At 45.2% G+C, this 23,112-nt stretch overlaps 1 protein-coding gene across 2 annotated transcripts in view; it reads left to right on the top strand.

Annotated features, from left to right (window-relative positions):
• PCNX2 (pecanex 2) overlaps positions 1-23,112 on the top strand; it is a 296,195-nt gene that overhangs the window by 209,813 nt on the left and 63,270 nt on the right. For both annotated transcript variants that reach the window (XM_046026803.1, XM_046026802.1), the window contains exons 22-23: positions 434-542; positions 5,348-5,477. In XM_046026803.1, the coding sequence (XP_045882759.1) occupies positions 434-542; positions 5,348-5,477 (239 nt within the window). The remainder of the gene's footprint in view (positions 1-433; positions 543-5,347; positions 5,478-23,112) is intronic.

The following is a 23,112-nucleotide window of genomic DNA, read 5'->3' as shown; positions in this document are numbered from 1 at the left end:
AGTAGCCTAGCTTGGCTTTCTGAAATGCCTTGTAACTGTCATTTCAATGGCACAGAGCTCTTTTCTCGGTCAAGAGCTGCTGAATGGCTCTAAGTTGAATAGTGGCCATGATGATGAGTTTCTATATGACTCTCCCCTAAAAGCCCCAATACGAAGGCAGGATGAGCAAACTGTGAGCAGTCCTCCAAGAGAGGCAAGAGACGCACCCATTGGCTGGAGTCATTAGCCTAGGGACGGGAACCCCTCAGATCATCTTGCTGCTGTTTTAAAATTTCCCAATATGGCCACCTTGCCTGTAGGACAAGGGATGGTAAGAGCAAGAGGGAGAGCCATGGCTTGGCCACCCCCTCCCCGCTGTAAATGACCTTGACTAGGGGACCACCCTGGGTGTCTGTTGTCTTCTCTGATGAGTCTTTCCTTCTTCTGCTTTCAGCTCGGGGACCTGCTTCAGAAGCTACAGTTTGTCCTGACCTACGTGGCTCCGTGGCAGATGGCTTGGGGGTCTTCCTTTCACGTGTTTGCTCAGCTCTTCGCCGTCCCTCGTATCCTTTGTGCTTCTGTTTCATCAGTGAGCCGAGAGTCACAGTTTACAGATTCAAGCTTTCCATGGAGTCCTGGCAATGGAAAGATTTGCAAGACTTTAAGATTACGTTTTAACAGGGACCCGGGGAAGGCACTTCAGATTCCCCTTAGGCCACTTAGCTTTAAAAGACATTGCTTAATGTTGAACTCCTCCTGCTTCCTAATGCCTGGCCAGGATTACTTAATTTTTCTCTTACTCTTCCATTTCCCAGCCCAGATCTGCATTAAGGTTATCCTGTCTTTTAAATGGAAAGTTACTGCTTAAATGGTTCAGGTGACTCAGTGCAAAATAGTGTAATTCGATCTGCTATTATTAAACGCGGTGGATAGGGCTGATGGCTCTGATCTACTGTTATAGGTTATCTCACACCACCTTAGGATAGAGCTTGGTAATCACATACTTGAGTAATAATATTCAAAACTCAGAAGTAGATACATATAGAATTACCCGAAGTCTTCTAAAGATGAGAGAACTAATAGATGGTTTCGTTGTAGCTGCTCTTAGCCAAGAAGCGTCGTTTTATCATTCATACATTCGTTTGGTTTCTTTGTCTGCTTTTAAGTGTTTCCATAATGATAATTAGTTTTTATTTACTTCAAAACAATCTTGAGACCCTCCTTGGAGAGATCATTTTGACACAGATAGCTAAATTGTATGTAGGGAGTGTGCGTAAATAGACAGATTAATTTTAAAAAAATACTCTTGAAGAGAGCGAGATTAGACAAAAATATCCTAGACTCAGTCCTCAAATTTGCCCTCAAAGGTTTTCCTTCCCACCTCATTTATACTTTCTAAATGTGTGCTTTCCACGATGAGTTTCGGGAATTACTTATTTCGGAGTCCCTGAAGGAGCTTGTTAAATAACGAGATCCCTGAGCCCAGCACATAATTCTAAAATCATGTTTCAGGGCATGGATCCTGGAGTGTTCATCTTTAAAAGCCTGCCAGGGATCCTTACCCTCTCGCGTGTGTGACCCCCCGGTTCTAGAACTTCCTTCCATACAATGTCCATACAGGGCTCATTAAGACGACTCACGAACAGTCTCCGGGACCTGAACTTCGTGAACAGGCAGGGAAACATATGTGGGGTAATCGTTAAAGGATAATATATTCTAGGCTTTTAACAATGCCCTTCTCCAAGCATCTTTTTAAGCGTACCAGGAGCTGGCCTTACAACGCACGGTGTTCTGTGCTCCTATTCTTAGACCCGCATTGATATTTCTGAAATGTTTCAAGGTTATTTGGCAGAACAAGCTAAGGAAGAAAAACACTGCAAAGTGTGAGCGATCTCCTCTGCCACTTTTTCTCTTGAACTGCAATCATTGTCTACAATACCAGTAACTTTGGTTTTTCTAAAGAGTCCTTTAAAACAAAGACAGCGAGCTCGAAGAGAGACGATAGTTATTTATTTCTGAAGCGCGTCTCGGGCATCCTACCTAGGGTTGAAAGCCCGTTTGTTGAATGAGAGCTATGAGGTGGTGCAAATTTGTGGTCGAGGAGCTGCACAAAGAACGTGAAACTCGAAGTTATGATTCCCAGTTTTATCCTAACTTTGGTCCCACGCAGATCTGTAGGATTTCTTGTGCCTGTTTATGCCTCGTTAGGTGAGTTCAGCGATGCTAATTACTCCTTGTGGTTCCGCAGCTGAGTTAGGACCCTTCTGGGAGCCATAACTTTCAATTACCTGACCTGCTGGTGTGCTGAGGGTTCACTTTGTATCTGGCACTTAACATCTCTAAGAATAAAAACGGCGTTAGTGTCTACATCACATGGCACACAGCGCTTGTTAAATCTAAGTGTTTTCTTGGTGGGCAGACTCGTTCTCAAAAAATTGAACATCTGAGATGTAAACTTCATTGGGCGTTTGGTGGCTCTGTTTGAGGACACTCGATGGGTCCCTGTGCTTTTGTTCCTAAACCTGCTCCTGATAGTGATGTCCACCACCCCCCCTAAGATACAGAGCCTTCCAAGTGACCTCAGAGCCCGACGACTGCAGCCTTGTGACAACCGATAGGACCTGTCACTCCTCCCCGCCGTATCCCAGGATATCTTCCCATCCTTGACTAGTTGTAAAGGTAGATATGGATTATCTAGAAGCCAACGTTGTTCGATTCCGAATACAATGAGAGAAATTGTTTAGAAAACCCAGTGTACAGGCTGTCAGGACCAAACTCTGAGGTTCCTAAGCGCCAGGCCTGGATCTTGACTAATTCTGAAATGTTAATTATTTTATCACTTCTATTAAGAAGCTGTGGGTTCAATCCTGGCATCAGGAAGGGACTAATTTGCTCCATTTTGGAAGTGAATTAGCGTTCAGGCCAGCGGAACACTGTTTAGTAAATTGCTTTTTCCAGTACTAGCACGTTTCTCTCCTGGTAGCCTCTCTTAGTGTCTGAGCTGGTAACCTCCAGGGAGGGACGCGCACACTCCCCCTTTTGCTGTGTGTACAGACCGTGCAAGACCACTGTCTTCTCGTAGTTACACAGGCACAGCCAGATCATTTCTGTTAGATGAGTGTGCTGGGAAGCCTGCGGAATTTCTCTTTGGTATATCCTTTTGAGCTTCGGATGATTTATTTCTAACTTTAAGGGCTGATGTAGATGTTCTCATTTTAACTGTACGCTACGACAAGCTTTTGACGGAGTCACCCTGTCCCCATGGGAAAGAAACCAAGAGGGCGCCCCGTGCGGGCTCTCACTGGAGTCCCCATTTCCTGGAGTTGCCCAAGCAGCTACAGCCACAGGCTTTCATATCTGGCCCGAGCGAGCTGCATTTCTTTATCGATCTCCCCTAAATAAAACAACCTCTGAGGCCACCTATCCACATCTGCCCTACCTCGGACCTGTTAAACTGTGTTTCCTTTCCCACCACATTGAACTTCATTTGCGGTTTCACACGGCTTTCCTGACGCAGCTTCTGGCTAATTGCATCTGGTGTTTGAGAAATGGATGACATACTCTTGGGGGAAATACGTAGAATCGATGAGAAGAGCAGGGCCAGCCTCTCTGGGAGGCTGCCCAGCCCCAGCTCTGTGGGGCTTTGTCCCGGTTTTTCTGCAACACCCCCCACCAGCCCTCCTCCCACGGGAGAGATCCCTCCCGCGGCTCTGCCTTCTCACATTTCTTTCAGTACCTTTACTCCATGACATCCCCTGTGCAGGTCCCTTTTCTTCCCGAGACAAGGGCCATGGTTTATGTGGTGCGTTTTGTGACCCGGTATTTCGGTATTTTCAACTTTCCGATGAAGAGGAACGGATGGCAGTGACAGATCTCACGGCAGCTCGTTGTTCTGTAGCTCTCGTGTGAACCCAGGTCAAAATAAAAGGGATTGGATGTAGACTGTAGCACCATAGAGATCTTTTTGATACCCAAACCAATCAGCACCAGAATGGATTATTAATGGTGGACATGTCAATTCCCTCCTGGAGTTGCTTGGAAGGAAATAGCAAGTTGAGAAAAATAAAATAAAGATACAGTTATTCCTGAAGCAAAACTCTGAGCTAAAGTCTTTGAAAATACCTGGGGATGTGCCTGCGACCCCACAAGGCTCTCCTTTTCTGGGCTTATCTGTAAACGGGCGGCGAGGTCCCCATGGCCACCCCTCCGCCAGCACGTGGCTGAGAGGGAATGAAGGCATCCCGATGCCTGGGTCACTTCTATGTCCTCATGGGCAATGACGCAGAGTCTAACTGTCTTTGCCAGGCATTCCTTTTTTACTTTGTGCCAGAACTTTCGGGACACAGGTTAAAGAAATAAGACCTCCATTTGGGCAGCAGTGAGAAAGCCCTCTTCCAGGTGGGAAGATCAGCCCAGTAGGAGATCAGATCAGACCGGTAGGGGGGACGCTCCGAGCCCCCACCTGCAGGGACAAGGGACAAGGGACAAGGTGCCTATGTAAGCCCTGGACAGTGTGGCACCTTGTTGGCCTCTGCCACCTCCACCATGGGTCTCACCGTGACCCCCGCACTGCAGAGACAGATGGGTTTGGCAGCTAGAGCAGTTCTCCAGTGATGGAGGGACCAGCCCTCGGGGCACCTTCCTCCGATTTCTAGAGATTAGTTCACTGGTCTTCGTCCAAGTACAGCAGCAGTACTGATTTTAATGTTGGACAGTTATGTTTCTGATCAACCGGGGTGTGTCAGAGTGAGTCCCAACCAGTAAGTGAGAAACCCATGCAGCGTGTAACATGCTGTGAGTTCGTGTGTCTACAGTTCTAGCTTATAAAGCAGACACGACTTGAGCCATCAGTGTTCAATATAGCATAAAGAACATACTTTTTTGAATAGTGGGAAGAGAATCTTTGAGACACAAAGATGCTACCTTCTCACACAATGGTATTTATTTCTTCTAAGACGTGTAATTTAATTTTAATTATTTATAAAGCTACTTAATACTTAGCAAATGTAGCACAGTGCGTTTTGCTCCACTAATGATGCCCTAGGAAAAAGAGACTGTTCTTTTCAAACCTTGGATATTACATCTTTGCCATAAATCACCCTGAGACCGCTGGGATTTTTATGAGAATCATTCGGTTTTCATGCTGGCGAAATGAGACCTAGCGGGATCCTACTGAAAGTTTTATATCCCTGACTTGGTACACAGAGAGATCACGTACCTGCCGTCTTTTCTTTCCTTGGCAAGAAAACAGCTTTCCTATAAACAAGTCAAAATCTGAAATAGTATTTCGATACATAATAACACTGAAAAAAGTGGTGTTTTTTGTTTTTGGGTTTTTTATTTTTTTACCTTAACTCAGAATTCTCAGATTCCGCCATGCTTTTCTTTCAGACGATGATCACCTGCATCTTCTCTGCCCCGCTGAGCCCGTTCCTCGGGAGTGTCATTTTCATCACCTCCTATGTCAGGCCAGTGAAATTCTGGGAGAAAAACTACAAGTAAGATCCTAAAGTTGATGCTAACGTGCTTGGCTAAAATTGTGCTTCTTGATGCTCCTTGACCTTCCTCCGTGTCAAGGCTCAGCCTTCATGCCTCGCTGGCGGCTGGGGGCTGAGTGTGTCCCCCGGGGGGGCTTCCTCCGTTCATCGCTCAGCACTGGGGGTGGGATTGGGGGGGGGGGGGCTTCGGGGCTCCGAACCAAACGGGTCTGATCACAGATCTGCTGTCGGGTACCAGCCCGGGTTTCGCTGGTCGCGCAGGAAAAAATGAGCTCCTTCTGCCAAGTATTGGCATTTGTGCTCAGAAAGGTTGTTGAGGGAGCCCCCGGTGGGCATTGCCCCTGGATGGCACGTGTCCCCTCTCGGCTGTACCTTCCATGAGCATCCTGAGTGTGCGTGTCGCGTGCAAGCGTGCACACTTCACAGCTCAACATGACGGAGAACACCAGGTGTTTCAGAGCTCAGGTGTTCTGCAAGCGTTCAACTTGCAGAAGTTATTTATGTCTTTTCTTGACCGCGTGGCCTGGCCAGTCACAAACCTCCTCCAGCAAACAGTGATGCAGTGGGGGCGCCCACTTCTGAAGGGAAGGCGTGAAGGCGGAGTCATCGTCCACCAACTAATTTTCCAGAACTCCTGAGGGCTTGGGGGAGTGAGGGGAAGGAGCTGCGGGCAGGTGGTGGAGGAGAACGCCGGTGAGCCAGTCCATCTTCAGCTGGGGCAGAGGAGAAGGACTATTCCAGAACCCCTCCCCTAACTTATAGCCATACCTGCGCTGAGCCCCATAAACCCCAGTCCACCCTCCACGGTATTTTCGACACGACATTTTGCATGACTCGGGCACTTGACGGTGCTCTCTTGATGTCCTGTACAAGACACCACTAACGTAGGAGGTCTGTGGTTTCTGTTTCTCCCCTTAGAGGGTTCTGGCGACCATAAAATCACACCCTTGTGGGACGGGCAGTAGGGGGAGTAATTAAAACTCAGCCTAGGGCACCTGCCTGCCTGGGCTCACGTCTCACCTCTACCACTTAATGCGGGTCACCTCAGGTCTCTCTCTCTCTCCTCTTCTGTAAAATGGGCGCAAAATGAGGGGACCTACTTCACCGACTTGCTGTGAAGAGAAAATGGGTTCATATACATAGAGCCCCATGAGAGCCTGTGCTGTTATGATTGTTCTCTGCTGTGCCTAGAAGTCCCGTAGGGCCAGGGCTGGGAGGCCAGGACGCGGTGGGGAGACCCTCTGGCACGTTCCTCATATTCAAGAAAGGTGGGATTTTTGCAGTACAACAAGTACCTGTGTGAAATTTTGCACAGAAGCACGAGTCCTCTTTTGTGTGTGTTTAAGGAGAAAGTGTGCGTATTTACAGAGCCAGAGAGTAAAAGAAAATGACAGACACGGGCTTGTTACTTTCAGTTTCCTTAGGGGAAGACAATCTGGAGTATCTTTTTGGAGCTCTGAAAGCCGCATTTACACTTGTCACTAAGAGGACCCCGCAGTGCCTTTGCTCTTAACCATGCAGGAAAGTGCGAGATTGTTTCTACTTGATCGTTACTACAAGAGATTTCCTTTTTGTCTCCTAGTCTCAGATAAATTAGGAGCTGGTCTTTCTGGCCTGGAATCTGACAAAAGCAAGATGCATCCCCATTGAACTGGACAGAGCTTTAAGGGTCCCTGACAGGAAGGGGACGGGGACAGGCTCTGGGGGTAGTTTAAGTGCCATGTGGTCTCCTAACCCGTGTGGGGAGCAAAGTGCTCCTGGACGTCCATGTTTGCTCAGTTTCTTCACTTGGAGGTTTCGTTCTGGTTCTTGAACTGTCGGCTTCTAGGGGCTCCTTGTGTGTATGGGCCTCTGGAGCAGGTCCCCCCTTCCTTACTCTGTGTCACAAATAGTTGATTCTGTCGTGAGCCTCTGTGAACTCGGTTGAGCGCTGTTATGTGTGGGAGGGGTCTGCCTTCCCTTCGCCTGGCTGTGGGTGGGGAGGGGTCTGCAGGCATGTGGAAGGCTGTCCAGCCTTTACGAGGTCTCTCTGAAGGGGCCAAGTTGGGGAAAATGTTCAGTGCCGCTGGGGGAAAAAGTTCCTGATGCAAAACCCAGGCCGGTCGCCTTGTGGGACATCAGAACACAGAGCCCTGTGCCCAGCTGCTTAAAAGATCAGTGATGCAATTCTGGACAGTGAGAGGTGGGTATCAGGAGAGGAAATGGCAGGAAATCTCATCTGGATCCCTGTAAAGGCTCTGGAAAGCTCATTCTGATTATCTTAAACTGTTGGTTTTTATTTCAAATGGTAATGACTGCCTGCCAGGTTTCTGGCTGTCCCGCATCTCTGTGGCTGTCCCACTGCCTATAAGGGAGCACTTGGTTACCGGGTCTTTGGTTCTGTGGACTTGGTTATTGCGCATCCCCTGGCTTTCAAAGGCTGATCAGAAATCTCTTCCTCTGGAGTTGGGAGGGCACATGCTGCCGGAGGGTACCCCGGCATGCCACCCCCAGCCTGGGCTGTGGCCCTTGCACTCACAGTCCCCTCTCCTGGGCCTCCTCTCCCTCTCCACCCCTGCTGCCTTGTTTGCCAGCCTGCTCAGTCCTCCAGGCTTTCTCTCAGCCCTTTGAAAGCTGACTTTGTTCTTGCAAGTCTCCAGTGAGCCCAGCACCAATGAAACCATTTTATATTTAAAAAAATTTTTTTAAAGATTTTATGTATTTATTTGAGAGAAAGAGAGAGAGCACAAGCGGCGGAAGGGCAGAGGGAGAGGGAGAAGCAGCCTCCCTGCTGAGCAGGGAACCCAATGTGGGACTCGATCCCAGGACCCTGGGATCACGACCTGAGCCGAAGGCTGATGCCGCATTGACCGAGCCACAGGTGCCCCACGAAACCATTTCAGTACCCTAAGGACCTGATAAGTAAATTACCAGCCACCTGGTAACTTCCAGGCTGGTCTGTTTCCCCCCACCTGGGCTGTCTTGAAGTCCACAGGCTTCCTGTTCCCCAACACTGCTTCTACCTGGGACACACATGTGTCCTCTGAACCTCCTGACTCCCCTGCGCTCTGGTCATTTCTGCACGTAGAGCACCAGGTTCCATGCTGCCCCAGAGGCATGTGGTGGCCCATAGCTGCCTGAGGAGAAGAAACACCACCCGGGCCAGCCCTGTAAGTAAGGAGCTCTGCAATGCTGGGAATGCTGTGCACCTGCACCGTCCAATATGGCGGCCCTACTGCCCCTGCGTGGCTAATGACCATTTGAAATGGTGCTAATGTGACTGAGGAACTGAATTTTTACTTTTTTTTTTTTTCCCCTCTTAGAGACAGCCCAGGGAGGGGAGGAGCAGAGGGACAGGGAGAGAGGGAATCTCAAGCAGATTCTTGCCCAGCCAGGAGCCTGATGCGGGGCTCGATCTCACATTCCAGAGATCATGACCTGATCCGAAATCAGGAGTCAGACACATAATGGACTGAAGCCCCCAGTCATCCCCTGAATTTTTACTTCTTCTATTTAATTGTAATGAATTAAATTCCAATAGCCACATGTGTCTAGAGACGACCGCGATGTACAGCACAGATCTAGACCTCCTCAATTTCCAGCTTATAACCCAAAACATTCTGTCATGCCTCACATATTGTGGCTTTTTCATCCCGTGCCTTGCCTTGGGCTGTGCCCTCCACCTAAGTGTCCTTCCTGCCTCGGGACCTCTCCAATTCCCACCCACGCACACCCACCCAGATTCCACCTCTTGATGGACTCAAGGGGGTTAGGTTCAGGAGGCCTTTGAGTTGAGAGGTATCATAGCAGCCACCTTTGGAAGATGAACCGGCCTATGCCCATCAGCAAATTCTACCCAGGATTGGCAGAGACGATACTTATCGCCAAGTCTAGATCTGTTTCTTTTTCATCTTGTGTCGCTGAGAGGCTATGCGCATAGTAGGTGTTCTCTAGTTCTTAAACGAATTGAGTCCCGTGATATTGTGTAAAAGGGAAAGGAGATCTTCATCTGGGTCTCATTTGCCAGTGTTAGGAAGTTCCCTCTTATACTGATGCTCTCTCCACTAATAAGGTCTTAAAAATCTGTCTTGATGAGCTGTGCCTGGGGTCTCCACTTATATTACAGGCAACGGCAACAAATGCACTGTAATTTATAAACTGTAATGTGCCTTGTGTGTATAAATCCCCGTATGATAGAAACATTCTGCTATTATGATATATCACCCTTCTCCTTGCATATAAACAATCACTAAATAACCAAACTTTGTCATTACCATGAGACAGATGTTTAGGCTAGAAATATTGACTCGTGTTTTTGGTTATCCTGGCAAATATCTTGGTCCTAAAGAAGTTGACCATCTTTAGCCCTAATGAATGAAAATTTCCATTAATAATGAGTTTGTTTGGATAGATCAGAAGTCCTGTATAAGATGTTAAACACCATCATTGTGAGGAGACGCATAGAACAACCACCTGAAAGGCAAGTATGGCTTTCATGGCAGTTAACATTTCTTTTTTTTTTTAAGATTTTATTTATTTATTTGTCAGAGAGAGAGACAGAGGGAGAAAGATCACAAGTAGGCAGAGAGGTAGGCAGAGGCAGAGAGAGAAGGAGGCTCCCTGCCGAGCAAGGAGCCCGATATGGGACTTGATCCCAGGATGCTAGGATCATGACCTGAGCCGAAGGCAGCTGCTTAACCAACTGAGCCACCCAGGCGTCCTGGCAGTTAACATTTCTATCACATTCTCCAGATTGGTTTTAAAATCTTAAATCAGGGGTGCCTGGGTGGCTCAGTGGGTTAAGCCTCTGCCTTCAGCTCAGGTCCTGATCTCAGGATCTCTGCTCGGCAGGGAGCCTGCTTCCTCCTCTCTGCCTGCCTTTCTGCCTACCTGTGATCTCTGTCTGTCAAATAAATAAATAAAATCTTTTGAAAAAAGGTTAAATCAGGGGTATCTGGGTGCTCAGACGGTTAAGCGTCTGCCTTCAGCTCAGGTCATGATCCCGGGGTCCCGGGATCGAGCCTGTGTCTGGCTCTGCACTCAGCAGAAAATCTGCTCGTCCCTCTCCTCCTTCTGCCTCCCCGCACCCACCCTGGCTTGTGCTCTCTGTCTCTCTATCTCTCTCAGATGAATAAAATCTTTAAAAATAAAATAGAATGTTAAATCATTCTGGGCATCATTCTCCACAGATGAGCACGAGGCATCTACATGAGGGCACCATGCTAGGCTTTAACTAACAGGAGTCACTCTGCGATTGGTCTGCAGAATCATCCTGCTCTGTTCCATGTCCTTGGTCGCGGTCTAGTTAGCAAGAAGATAATCAGCATTACTTAATCCTCAGCTCTCCCTGCAGCAGTGGTCATTTGTCAGAAAGTGTGAGCTTTGTTGTCCATCAGATCTCGATTGATTCCCAGCTCATACACCTTGTTAAGTGTTTGTGAAATTAGACAGTCTGTGAGCCTCGGTTAACTCATCTGTGAAATGGGTTGGCTGGCTCTCCACCCCTCCAGAAGTCACAAATTCCAAACAAGACATGGTTCACTGTTGGTAAATGCTCAGGTCATTTCTGTGTACAGCGATTTTATCCTTAATCCTGTCCCATTTTGTTTCCCTTCCCTATATTTCTATCTTCTCTCATTAGACTTTTAATTCAGTTACGTCAAGACATATTTTATATGTCCTTGCAACCTATCAGAAATCCTTTCTGAAATGGCAGAGCAGCATCGTACCAACCGGTGAAGACACACGTGTAGACCGTGTGACCTCAAGTCCACAGACAGCACACTGTCACATGCCCCTCAAACATTTGTCTTTGCCTTTAAGCGCTGTGTTTCTTTTGATGTCTTACCCCGTCACGGAGCCACGTCCCGTGCTTTGAGCAGCAGAGTTGCCTGAGTTGAAAAACATCTCTAAAGCATCACTATTTTGTGGTTTATCAAAAGACAGCCTAGATTGTATGATCAAATTATTTCAGCTAGTCTCTGTGGGCTCCTTTGAATCTTACTGTATTACTTCCCAGTGCCGTCGTGGGTTTGGAATACAGAAGCAAGGCTAGCATGGACCCTTGGAATTACAGAATCCCCCTCGTGCTGCTCATGGAAGGGAGTCCTCCATCCTCTTCTACTCTGGGCAGAGTAGCCCTTGTGCCTTCTTAGGCAGCCCGGGGTGAGCTTTGTCTGCCGTAGCTGCGGGCTTTCCCCTGTGCCGGATCTGTTCCTTGTGTCCTCACCTGGATGCCACAGTCACCTGGATGCACCTGCTGTTGCCAGAGCGACCAAAATCCTCATACCTCCTGTGCATCCCACCCTTCATGCTTGGAAGACAGCGCTCTCCCCTCGCTGCCCTCTCTTTCAGGCTCAACAGCCCTCCCTACCTGTCGTCTTTTTTTTTTTTTTTAAGATTTTATTTATTTGACACAGAAAGAGATAGTGAGAGCAAGAACACAAGCAGGGGGAGTGGGAGAGGGAGAAGCAGGCTTCCCGAGGAGCAGGGAGCCTGATGCAGGACTCAAACCCAGGACCCTGGGATCATGACCTAAGCCCAAGGCAGGGGCTTAACGACTGAGCCACCCAGATGTCCCCCTACCTGTGTTTTAAAGGGTGCAGACCTCAGGAAGCCTGGCCGCCCTCATCCAGAGGTCTGCTGGATGGCCTCTAACCCTCCCCTCTAGCCTATTACAGATGCCGTCTACTCGGGTCCCAACAGATGTGACCTCCTGGGAGCCAGATACTCTGCTCTCATTTCCCCTTCTAAAATCTAAAACCTCTCAATTATTTTACTAAAGTGGTGCCAAGCCAGGCCTTCATCATGCCGATCTTATGTGTGCGGTTTCGTGAAAATCAGGAATTTACATTTCGGGGGCATCTGGGTGGCGCAGTCGGTTAGGTGTGTGCCTTCGTCTCAGGTGGTGATTCCGGGGTCCTGGGATCGAGCTCCACATTGGGCTTCCTGCTCAGGGGGGAGTCTCTTTCTTCTTCCTCTGCCTCTCTGCGTGCTTGTGCTTGCTCGTTCTCTCCTTCAAATAAGTAAATGAAATCTTAAAAAAAAAAAAAAAAGAAATTTACATTTCCTTTACCAACTCTTGATCCATCATTGGCTTACATATTCCAGCCCGTAGAGGTCCATTTCTTTCTTCTCCTTTTTTTTTTTTTTTTTTTTTTTTAAATTAAGACTTTAATTGTTTGAGAGGCAGAGGGAGTGACAGGGAGCACAGGTGGGGAAGAGAGGGAGAAGCAGGCTCCCCGCTGAGCAGGGAGCCCAATGTGGGGTTTGATCCCAAGACCCTGGGATCATGACCTGAGCCCAAGGCAGGGGCTTAATGACTGAGCCACCCAGGCACCCCCACAGAAGTCCTTTCAATGACGCTGTTCACCATCTCTCCAGCCCCTCCCTTGCACTCTCTGCAGACCCACTGGCATCTGTCTTCACGCATGGTTTGTTAGTGAAGATGCTGAAGGCCCTGCGTGCCTGACTTGGGCAAGGCAGTCAAAGAAAGACGTTCTCAACACGCATTTTACTTTTTACCTTTTCACCATGGGGAAGATTTTTCTGGATGCTCTCTCCCCACTGAGCTATTTTAAGCATGGTTTGTAAGATCTTTGTGCAAAGCATGGAGTTTCTCAAAAGGCAATTTTTTTCTCAAATGCAAAGCAACAAGCTTATTCGGCTTATGGGTTAATAGTAAAATGGAGCACTATAATTAAAATTTGCAATTATGCAGGGTAGGATTTACATATCTCAGCTTGCAATTAAGTTACCCCACAATTTATTTGGATATGTTTGCAAAGTGCCTGGACGCACTGCGATAAAAGCCTTGAGGCTTCTTTTTCAGATGTCTTAGGGCTGTTAGACTCGGAGCCATGCCCCGGCGTGCGTTGGGCTCCGAGGTATTACTACTGGTGTTTACACAGGTAGTGGAGTAGCGCGGCACCAGTCCTCATTTTGTATTTACTGAACACCTGCTCACCTTCCCGAGTGTATGCATTCTCGCCCGTATACCCATTCCGGAAGTCGAATTTCATTTTTCTCATTTCACAGATCAGAAAAGGGAAACTCGGGAAGTTAAATGACTTGCCCAAGGTCACAAGACAAGTTGGTGGCCGAGCCAAGACTTTAAACCAGGTCTGGTGTGAGTCCAAGTCTGAACGCTTTCCGTTATGTCCCCAAACCTCTCAAATGCCTCCCACACTATAGGCGATTCAGTGAACATCTGTTAGAGGGTTCGCTTGGGACTGGAAAGGGGCTGTCACAAACGTCCTGCTCAGAGGAGAGGCCAGGCGGGAAGGACAGGCAGTGCCGCCCAGGCCCTGAAGTCCCTTCCCTGAGTAGGTCTGACTCCAGAAGTGGATTCTTTCATTCCCGGGGGCATGCGGGTGGCTCTCAGCAGGGCTACCTCTCTCCCGGGCCCTGGTCATTCGCCCAGCGGGCTCTCAGCCGCTCCAGAGCCCAAGCCAGGAGGCATGAGCGTGGGATCTCCCACACGAGGAAATCTGTGAACATTGACCACTGTGAGCCTCTTTTCCAGGACTGTAGCCATGAGATTAGAGCAGAAATGCGGCTTCCAGGCCCTTCCTGGGCACCGAGTTACCACCTGCAGTCCTGAATCAAATCTCAGGCCCAGAAAGGGGGTCAAACTCATTCAAGATGTGAATTTTCTTTTTAAATGGCTGATCTGAAAAATTCCTCTTGGAGGCCATCACTTGCCCTTCATTTTCCAGGGTGTTCAATAACTCCAGACAACTGCGAAAGGAATGAAAACAGGCCCTCAGTTCCCCCAGGAGCTAAGGGTAGGTCCTCGGGAATCTCCTTCCACAGAAAGGATAATTCAGGCTTGTCTGGATGCGCATATAAATTCGAAAATTTTAAGAGATTTAAAAATGCTTAGGAATCACCGTGAAACTGATGACAGGCATGTTTTGGGGCTAACACTGCTCAGCCGGCGCCGGGCCACGTCTGGGGAAACAGTGGGTCCTGGGACTTCTGGGGCAGCCAGGATAGGAACATGGACCACGTCTTCAACTTCCCAGAAGGAAAGAAGTAAAGAGATACGAACAGGGAAAGTTCTTAGTCATGGATGGTAAAAGGAAAGTGTCAAGGCCGACGGAGAAGCCAAATTGCTCAAGAATCCACTGTCCATGAAGCTCTGCCAAACGGCTGGGACTTGGGGATGACCGAGAACACGCAGCCGTGCTGGGCCAACTGACCTTGGGTTTCTCTTCCTCTGAACTAGCTCTGCATATGGTGTTTCTCCGGACTTTAGGCATCAGGTAAGAAACAGACAAGCAAGTGATGTGGTGGCCAAAGGGCCTGGGCAATGGAAAGACAGAGTTCACCCCAGAGTCCCAGAGATCTGTTGTTTCTGCCTGCCCCAGTGAGTTCTAGGGCCCTGGGGGCAGGGAGCTGTGTGGGTCAGACTGACCCTCTCTTTCCCCCAGCCTCGGTGGTGCTGTCGGGGGTGCAGCCCTAATGCCCCTGGAAGCCTTCTCACCCCCACAAAGCGAGACTGGCCTGAGAATTCAGCAAACACAGAGGAATGCAGGGCACGGGACAGGGAGACTGATTTCTGATGACGCACTCTCGACCTTGGGGTCCCGCTGGGCCTGGTGGAGCTTCGGGCAGTGTAAGCCTGCCAATTCCATATCTTGCTTAAGTCATTTCCAGTTGGGTTTTCTGCCACTTGAAATCAATCATAAAAGCAAAGGATGGCTTTTATCGAAGGGATTCTTCCTCTCGACCTTTTATTTTGGGGGAGTGACAGCATGAAGGTCAGACCTTTATCGCCAGAACGCTGTGGTTCTAACTAGGCTTGAAGCCAGAGAAGGTTCTGGGCATCCCCTGAGGTGCTTCCAGGACCCAGTGGCAGATGGGGAGTTTGGAGCCTTCCCTGGTTCCACGGCTCACATGCCCCGTGTCTGATGCTCGTTTTCCATGTCCCTTCTCTGCCTCGGATTTTTCTCAACCAGAATTTCTGGTCTGTGTCTGAAAGCTGTTGTGTCTGAGAAGCTAAATGACGAACTCGGCCCCATCGTGCTGTTTTGCTGACGGTTGAGAAAGCTCTCACGCACATACCCAGGGGTAAGGTTTGACACTTCAGGTGTGGTGATGAGCTATTATGCAAATATATTCCAGAAGGATGACGCTTTTGAGGAACTCCAGGGCGGCGAATTTCTCAAATAGCCCCGGTTCGAGCTTATTATTCATTATGCTGTGTTGCATAATTTTGCTCAGGGTCCTGTTACATTTTGCTGAGCGGTTAAAGAATTTGAAAAGTGCAGAGTAGTGAAGTTGACCATGTGCCGGCAGGAAGTGGCCAACATGCCCACCTGCTCCCCGGCTGTCTGGGGCTGCTGACTCTACACTTCAAGGTCACGCAGGAGCGAGGCTTTGTGACTGAGTCAGGTTGATGGATGGTTTCAGGGGCGGTAAGTCAATAACAGCATGGAGCAGAACCCTTTTCACTGCAACAAGTGAGGGCAGGGGGCGTCTTCTCCGGCTTTTAGGGAAGTCTTGGCGATCGGGCTGATTTCTTCCAAACAAAGGAAGGCAGGAAATAGCTCTTAAATCCACATTAAATCTGCAAACGCTTTTATTGCATTGGTCACATATACAATAGTGCAGGGGGGTTATTGTGTCGATCAAGATCTCTGCTAATGGAAGTTCAATCCCCAAGAACCCAAGAACCTCGAGCACTTTAGGTCTTTCCTGTGACTGGCCAATGCTCAAAATGGATATTGCAGGCCACGGTCAGTGTGTTCTCTTCTCCCTGTGACGATGGAGTCGGCTGTGGGCAGGCCGCTTTGGGCCGCGGGGAATGTATGCATTTGAGGCTCTAGGTGGAAACTCACTTCTTAGCCTTCTAGTGATCAGGCGGGGTTCCTTTAGTCTTGTTTCTAGGGCATATTTCCATGACTGACTTTAATCCGACTTTACTGAGAGCCAAGAGACCTGGCCCAGGCTTCGCATATGGTTGCTGCTTCCTGGTACACAGTGGTACCAACTGATTAATGAAATTAGTACATTACGTGGACTTGGAAGCCATACTCTTTTTTTCTTGTCCCTTTGGGAGTGTTCTGCCGTCATCACCACTCACGGGGTTTATGACACTTTGTCGTGTCTGGATTGCTGTGTTTGCTTCTCTCCGTAAATGGGTGAAAGAGGCGAAGGGAATTCACAGGTACAAACATCCAGTGATAAAATAAGTAAGTTGCAGGGATTTAAAGTACAGCCTTTATTCATAGGTACAGGAATATAGTCAGTAAGTCAATAATATTGTAATAATGCTGTGTGGGGACTACCCTTAATCGTGGGGAGCATTGTGTAATGTAGAGCATTGTCGAATCACCGTGTCGTCCACATGCAACTGAAATAACATTGTGGGTAACTGTACTTCAGTCATAAATTTTCAAAAATAACTTGGGGAAAGGCTGGGGCAAATGCAGGGCAACTGGGAGAGACGAATGAACCGATTTTATCAGCTCCATATTGTCCTTGAGCTCCCGGAGCCAAGACTGGACACAAACTATTTCAGTGTTTGAAAAATCAATGTGGAAAACATTTTCCAAACTATTCCTTTTTCCCCATTACAGAGAAATCCATACCCGAATATGCTGATGCAGGGATATCAAGAGCCTTTTCTGTTCTCCCATCGTTCCTTCGGTTACTGGCCCATCACAAGGTTAAAGGGATTCTTTGTTTCATTTTGCGTAGGTTGGTGGTCACCAGCGCAGCTCTGCATTTTAATTTCCTACCTCAAGTCCTATGCAATGTTTAGTTGCCATTGTATGCACTGAAACACCAGGGGATCAGAAGAATCAAGCGATGCTCCCCTTTACACCCCTCACACAGGTTAATAAGTCATTAACCAAGTTAGAAACAGAAACCCAGTTTTATTGACTTACAATTGCAGTTTCAGTGTTGGGGGTATGGGATGTGAGCAGAGGACTGCGTCACGATCTGGAAGGGACGAGAACGGCAAAGGGAAAGTGAAGTCTGTCTCAGCGGGGAACGCTCAGGCGGGCTTTTATTAAGTGCTACATCCCTCGGTGACAAAACGACTCTGTGTGCTCACTGCTGCGTGTTCAGAGAGGGTGTCTTCTCACGTTGCTGCCTCTCCTGACACAAGCAGCCATGCCAGCAGGAGGACCTTGGGGAAGTTATAGGGCTGCGTGGGCCCCTGCACAGATGGGACTGTTCGTTGCTGAGGATGACTGTGTCCTTTTTGCTGGGCAGGGGGCTCATCTTCATCCAAATCCTGTGCATTCCACTGGTCACTAATGAAAACAAAACAAAACAAACTACATGAGTCTTCATTCCCAGGAGAAATTTCGCCCGCAACTCTAAAACACTGTTGCATAAATGACATCAGACTTCTTGCTACCGGAAGGATATAGCACCCAGAAGTCAAAACCTTAAATCAAGCATGTTAAACCTGGGGAAAAACCAGCACCTCCTTGATAATTTAATTTTTATGAATCCATTATAATCGTCTGCATCTCTCTTTTTCAAGTCCCCCTTTGGCTGACTCTTTGCCCAACTGCATGCAACACGAATGTTTTTATTACTGTTTTAATTAGTTGCGTTTGCAGAAAGAGAAGAAACACTTTTCACCCCCTAAATATTTATGACCTTCCAGTGAATGAGTAGTTGGATTTCATATCCTGTATTTGAAATGTTGTATAATCTTGAATTCTTCTGGCTGAAATGGGAGAAGCAATCTTAATTGGAAATGTAAGTAAGTTTGGATCAGAAATGAAAATTGCACATGAATGGATTATTATTACAGTAACTAAATTCAGGCCTGCTGTAGCTATGACATTTTTTTATTTAAAAAAAGTTTTATGCTCTTTCTCTTTATTGATTCATGTACAGTTGAGAGAAATAATACAGAGGAATCTCCCGTATAACCTTCACTGAGTTTATAGATGTTAACATCTTGCAAAACTGTCACAATCAGAATATTGGTGTTGATAAATTCAAGCAAGATACAGAGCTTTTTTACCACCACAAAGATCTCTCCTATTGTCCCTCTCATAAGCTCATGCTTGTCCTTGTCGCCGCTACCGCTTTATTAATTCCTATCGACTATTTTTTTAAAGATTTTATTTGTTTATTTATTTGACAGACAGAGATCACAAGTTGGTAGAGAGGCAGGCAGAGAGGGGGGTGGAGGGAAGCAGGCTCCCTGCTGAGCAGAGGGACTCGATTCCAGAACCCTGGGATCATGACCTGAGCCAAAGGCAGAGACTTTAACCCACTGAGCCACCCAGGCAACCTCCTATCAACTATTAATCCATTTTCCAACTCTGTAATCTTGTCATTTCAAGAATGTTATATGACTGGAATCATACAGTATTTATCCTTGTGGGATTAGCTGTTTTCTTTTCTTTTTTAAAGATTTATTTGTTTATTTGAGAGAAACGTGTGAGAGAAAGAGAGGGAGAGATAGAGAGAGAGAGAGACAGAGAGACAGAGTGGGGAGGGCAGAGGGAGAGGAAAGAGAATCTCAAGCAGACTTCCCTCTGAACTTGGAGCCCAACGTGGGGCTCGATCTCAAGACCCTGAGATCCTGACCTGAGCCAAAATCAAGAGCTGGCCACTTAACTGACTGAGCCACCCATGCCCTGGATTAGTTGTTTTCACTCCCCATGTTCAGTGCACATCATTGAAATCATTGTATGTGTCAACAGTTTCCCTTTTTTTAACACCGAGCGTATGGATATACCACAGTCTCTTTGTCAAACAACTCACCTATTGAAGGACAGACATCTGTGGTGTTTTCAGTTTGGGGCTATAATGATAAATATAGCTGCTATGGACATTTTGAGTGAACACAAGTTTTCACTTCTCTGGGATGATTGCCTAGGACTGCAATTGTCATATGATAGTGTTTTAAGAAACTGCCCAACTTTTCTTAGGGGAGCTGTATGCCATTTTACCTCCCCCACAACAATGTATGAAAAATTCGGTCTCGCCAGATCTTTGACAGTTGTTTTTACTATTCTTACTTTTGCCATTCTGACAGGTGTATACTTATCTCTCATAGTGGTTTTCGTTTATATTTCCTTAGTGACTTAAGGTGTTGAACATCTTCTACTGAGCATGTTTGCCATTGGTATAATCTCTTCAAGGAACTGTTCAAGTCTTGTGCTTGTTTTCTAGTTGGTTTTTTTTTTTTTTTTAACTGTTGAGTTTTGAGAGTTCTTTATATATTCTAGATACTAGTACTTTGTGGGATATGTGACTTGAAAATACTTTCTCCAGGTACAATGCTTTGTATCCACCTAACAGAGTATTTTTCAGGAAAAAGTTTTTGAAAAGACTTTCCTGTAAGGACATATGGACTCTTCTCCATGATAGACCCTGTGCTATACCATAAAACAAACCTCAGTAAATGTAAAAGGATTGAAATTGTACAACATATGTTCTCCAACCACAATGGAATGAAATTATAAATCAACAGCAAGAGGAAACTTGGAAAATCCCCAAATATGTGTCAAATAAAACAGTCTCAAACAACCAATGGGTCAAGGAGGAAGTGACAAGAGAAAATAATATATATATATAGATAGATAGATAGAAGAAAATGGAAACATAGCATATCAAAATTTATGGGATGTAGCAAAAGCAGTGATCAGAGGGAAATTCAGACCTATAAATATTTACATTAAAAAAATAAGAAAAATCTCAAATCATTCACCTAACCTTCCACCTTAAATGAGTAGAAAAAGAAAAGCAAAGTAAACCCAAAGCAAACAGACAACAGAGAATGGTGAAGATTAGCATGGGAACAAGTGAAATGGAGAATAGATAAACAATAGGGAGAATAGGTGACACAAAAAAATGGTTCTTTGAAAATATATCAATAAAATTGACAAATCTTTATCTAGAATGACCAAGAAAAAATGAGAGAAGACAAATTACTATAATCACAAATTAAAGTGAGGACATTACTATGAACCTCACATAAATCAAAGGATTACAAGAGCATTCTATAAACTGCTGTATGCTAACAGATTGGCTTTGATGAGCTAGAAGTGAAAAACATGGATACCAAAAATGAGAAACATCGTTGAAAGAAGACAAATAAATAGAAAGACATCCCATGTTCAGCAATTTAAAGACTTAAGAATGTGGTATTCCTCTGATTGGTCTACAGATTCAATTAATTCCTGTCAAAAATTACAACTGCTTTTTTTGTATAAAAAGACAAGATTCCTAAAATTCCTATGAAATTTCAAGGGACCCTGAAATAGCCAGAACAATTTTTAGAAACAGAAGTTGGAGGACTCACAATTCCCAATTTCGAAACTTACTGTAAGTTTACAGTGTTACTACAAAATACTGTGTTACGGGTACAAGGGTGGACATACAGATTAATAGAGTAGACTCGAGAGTCCAAGAATAAATTTGTACATCTGTGATCAATTGACTTTCCATGAGAGTGCCAAGGCCATTCAGTGGGGGAAAGGACAGTCTTTTCAACAAATAATGCCAGGACAACTGGATATCCACTTGCCAAAGAATGCAGTTGAACCCTTATATCACACCATATATAAAAAATAAATCGAAATGAGTGGTAAAAAGCTGACACTGTGAAACTCTTGGATTTGCAATGAATTCTTAAATACCAAAGTCACAAGCAACAAAAGAAAAATTAGATCATTGAAATTAAAACCTTTTTACACCAAAGAGCACGATCAAGAAGAGACAATTCCACTCTGAAGTATACGTCCAAGGACATTTCAAAGAAGGTTTTCAAACAAAAACTTTTTCATGGAGTTCATGTTCCTAGAATCGTTGTTCATACTAGCCAAAAAGTGGAAACAACCCAAATGTCATTATCTGATGAACTGACAAACAAAATGTCATACATTATACAATGGAATGTTATTTAGCCATAAAAAAGAATGGAATTCTGATATATGTTACAACATAGATGAACTTTGAAAACATTATGAAAAACTAAAGAAACCAGACATGAAATGCTGCATATAGTGTGATCCCATTTATATGAAATGGTTGGAATAGGCAAATCCATAGAAACAAAAAAACAGATTGGTGGTTCTCAGGGGCTGGAGAAAGGGATAAACAGGGAGTGACTGCTTAATGGGTATAAGGTTTCTTTGGGGAGTAATAAAAGTATTCCAGAATTAGGTAGTGGTGATGGTCACACAACATTGTGAGGGTATTAAAAGCCAATACATTGTTGCTTTGAAATGTCAAATTATGAATTTTATGTTAAACAAATTTTACCTAAATATTTTTAAAAGAAATAAGTAGGATAAGTTTGTGGGGGTCTCTTTTGGGTTCTCTGTTCTGTTTCATTGATCTATGTGTAATTCCCTCCACCAATCCTATATAGCCTTCATCACTGAAGTTACATAATAAGCCTTGAAATTGAGTAAATTCCCACTTCTTTTTGTTTCAAAATTGTTTTAGCTATCATTATTTTTCTGTTCTTCCGTATATATTTTAGAATAGTTTCTATTTATAAATGTATATTTTTGCATTTAAATTCTTGGGGAATTTTCCATAGCTTTCTCCTTCCTCCCTCCTGTTCCCTTCATCCTTACCTTCCTTCCTTCTTTCCTTCTCTTTCCTCTCTTCTCTTTCTTGTACTGTCTTTAGTTTTGTTAACAGAATAAGCTACCTTCATAAAATGAACTGGGAAGTATCCTCTCCTTTTCTATTTTTTGAAAAAGATTTTGTTTCATTGGTGTTCTTCCTTAAATATCTACAAAAAAATATTGTGGAATTTTGACAGAAATTGTGCTAAACTTTTATGTCAGTTTGGAAGGAACTGGCATCTTTACTATATTGAGTCTTCCAATCCATGAATATGGTACATCTCTCCATTTGATTAGAGCTCCTTTTATTACTTTCATCAGCATACTTATACTCAGCATACAAGCCCATATATGTTTTGTTAGATTTAACAATGCCTAAATATTTCCTCTTTTTTTTGAGTGATTGTAAATATATTTTTTAAAAATTTTGGTGTCCATTGTTAGTACATGGAAATACGTTTCATTTTTGTACACTTATCTTGTACCCTGAAACCAAACTGAGCTCACTTACTGTTCTAGTTTTTTGTTTTGTTTTGTGTTCTTTTTGTAGATTCTTTGGAATTTCTATGTCAATAATCATGTCATCAGCAAATATGTACTGTTTTATTTCTTTCTTTGAAAACTGTGTGCCTTTTACTTGCTTTTTTTTTTTTTTTATCTCAGTACACTGGCGAGAACTTTAGCACTGTGTTGAATAAAAGTTATTAAAGTGGACATATTTGTATTCTTCCCAGTCATATAGGGGAGGCATTCAGTCTTTCACCATTAAGTGTGATGTTAGCTACAACTCTTTAGTGGATGGTCTTTATCAAGTGAAGAAGTTCCTTTCTATTCCCATTTTTCTGAATATTTTTTTTTAGTTGTGAATCAGTCAACTACTTTTTTCTGCACAAATTGACACAATCATGTGATTTTTTTCTTCTTTAGCCTGGCAGTATGATGGATTACATTGACTGATTTTCATATGCTCAACCAGACTTAAACTCCTGGGATTTGTCTGTAGTTTTACTGTTTTTTTATTCTATCTTTGCCAGGCTTTGGTATCAGGGTAATACTAGTTTCATAAAATAAGTTGGGAATTGTCTCTTCCT

The sequence above is a fragment of the Meles meles genome, chromosome 13, assembly GCF_922984935.1.
Source record: "Meles meles chromosome 13, mMelMel3.1 paternal haplotype, whole genome shotgun sequence".
NCBI classification, from domain to species: Eukaryota; Metazoa; Chordata; class Mammalia; order Carnivora; family Mustelidae; genus Meles; species Meles meles.
Note: the sequence above shows the minus strand (reverse complement) of the source record. Positions and strands in the feature narration are given on the sequence as shown.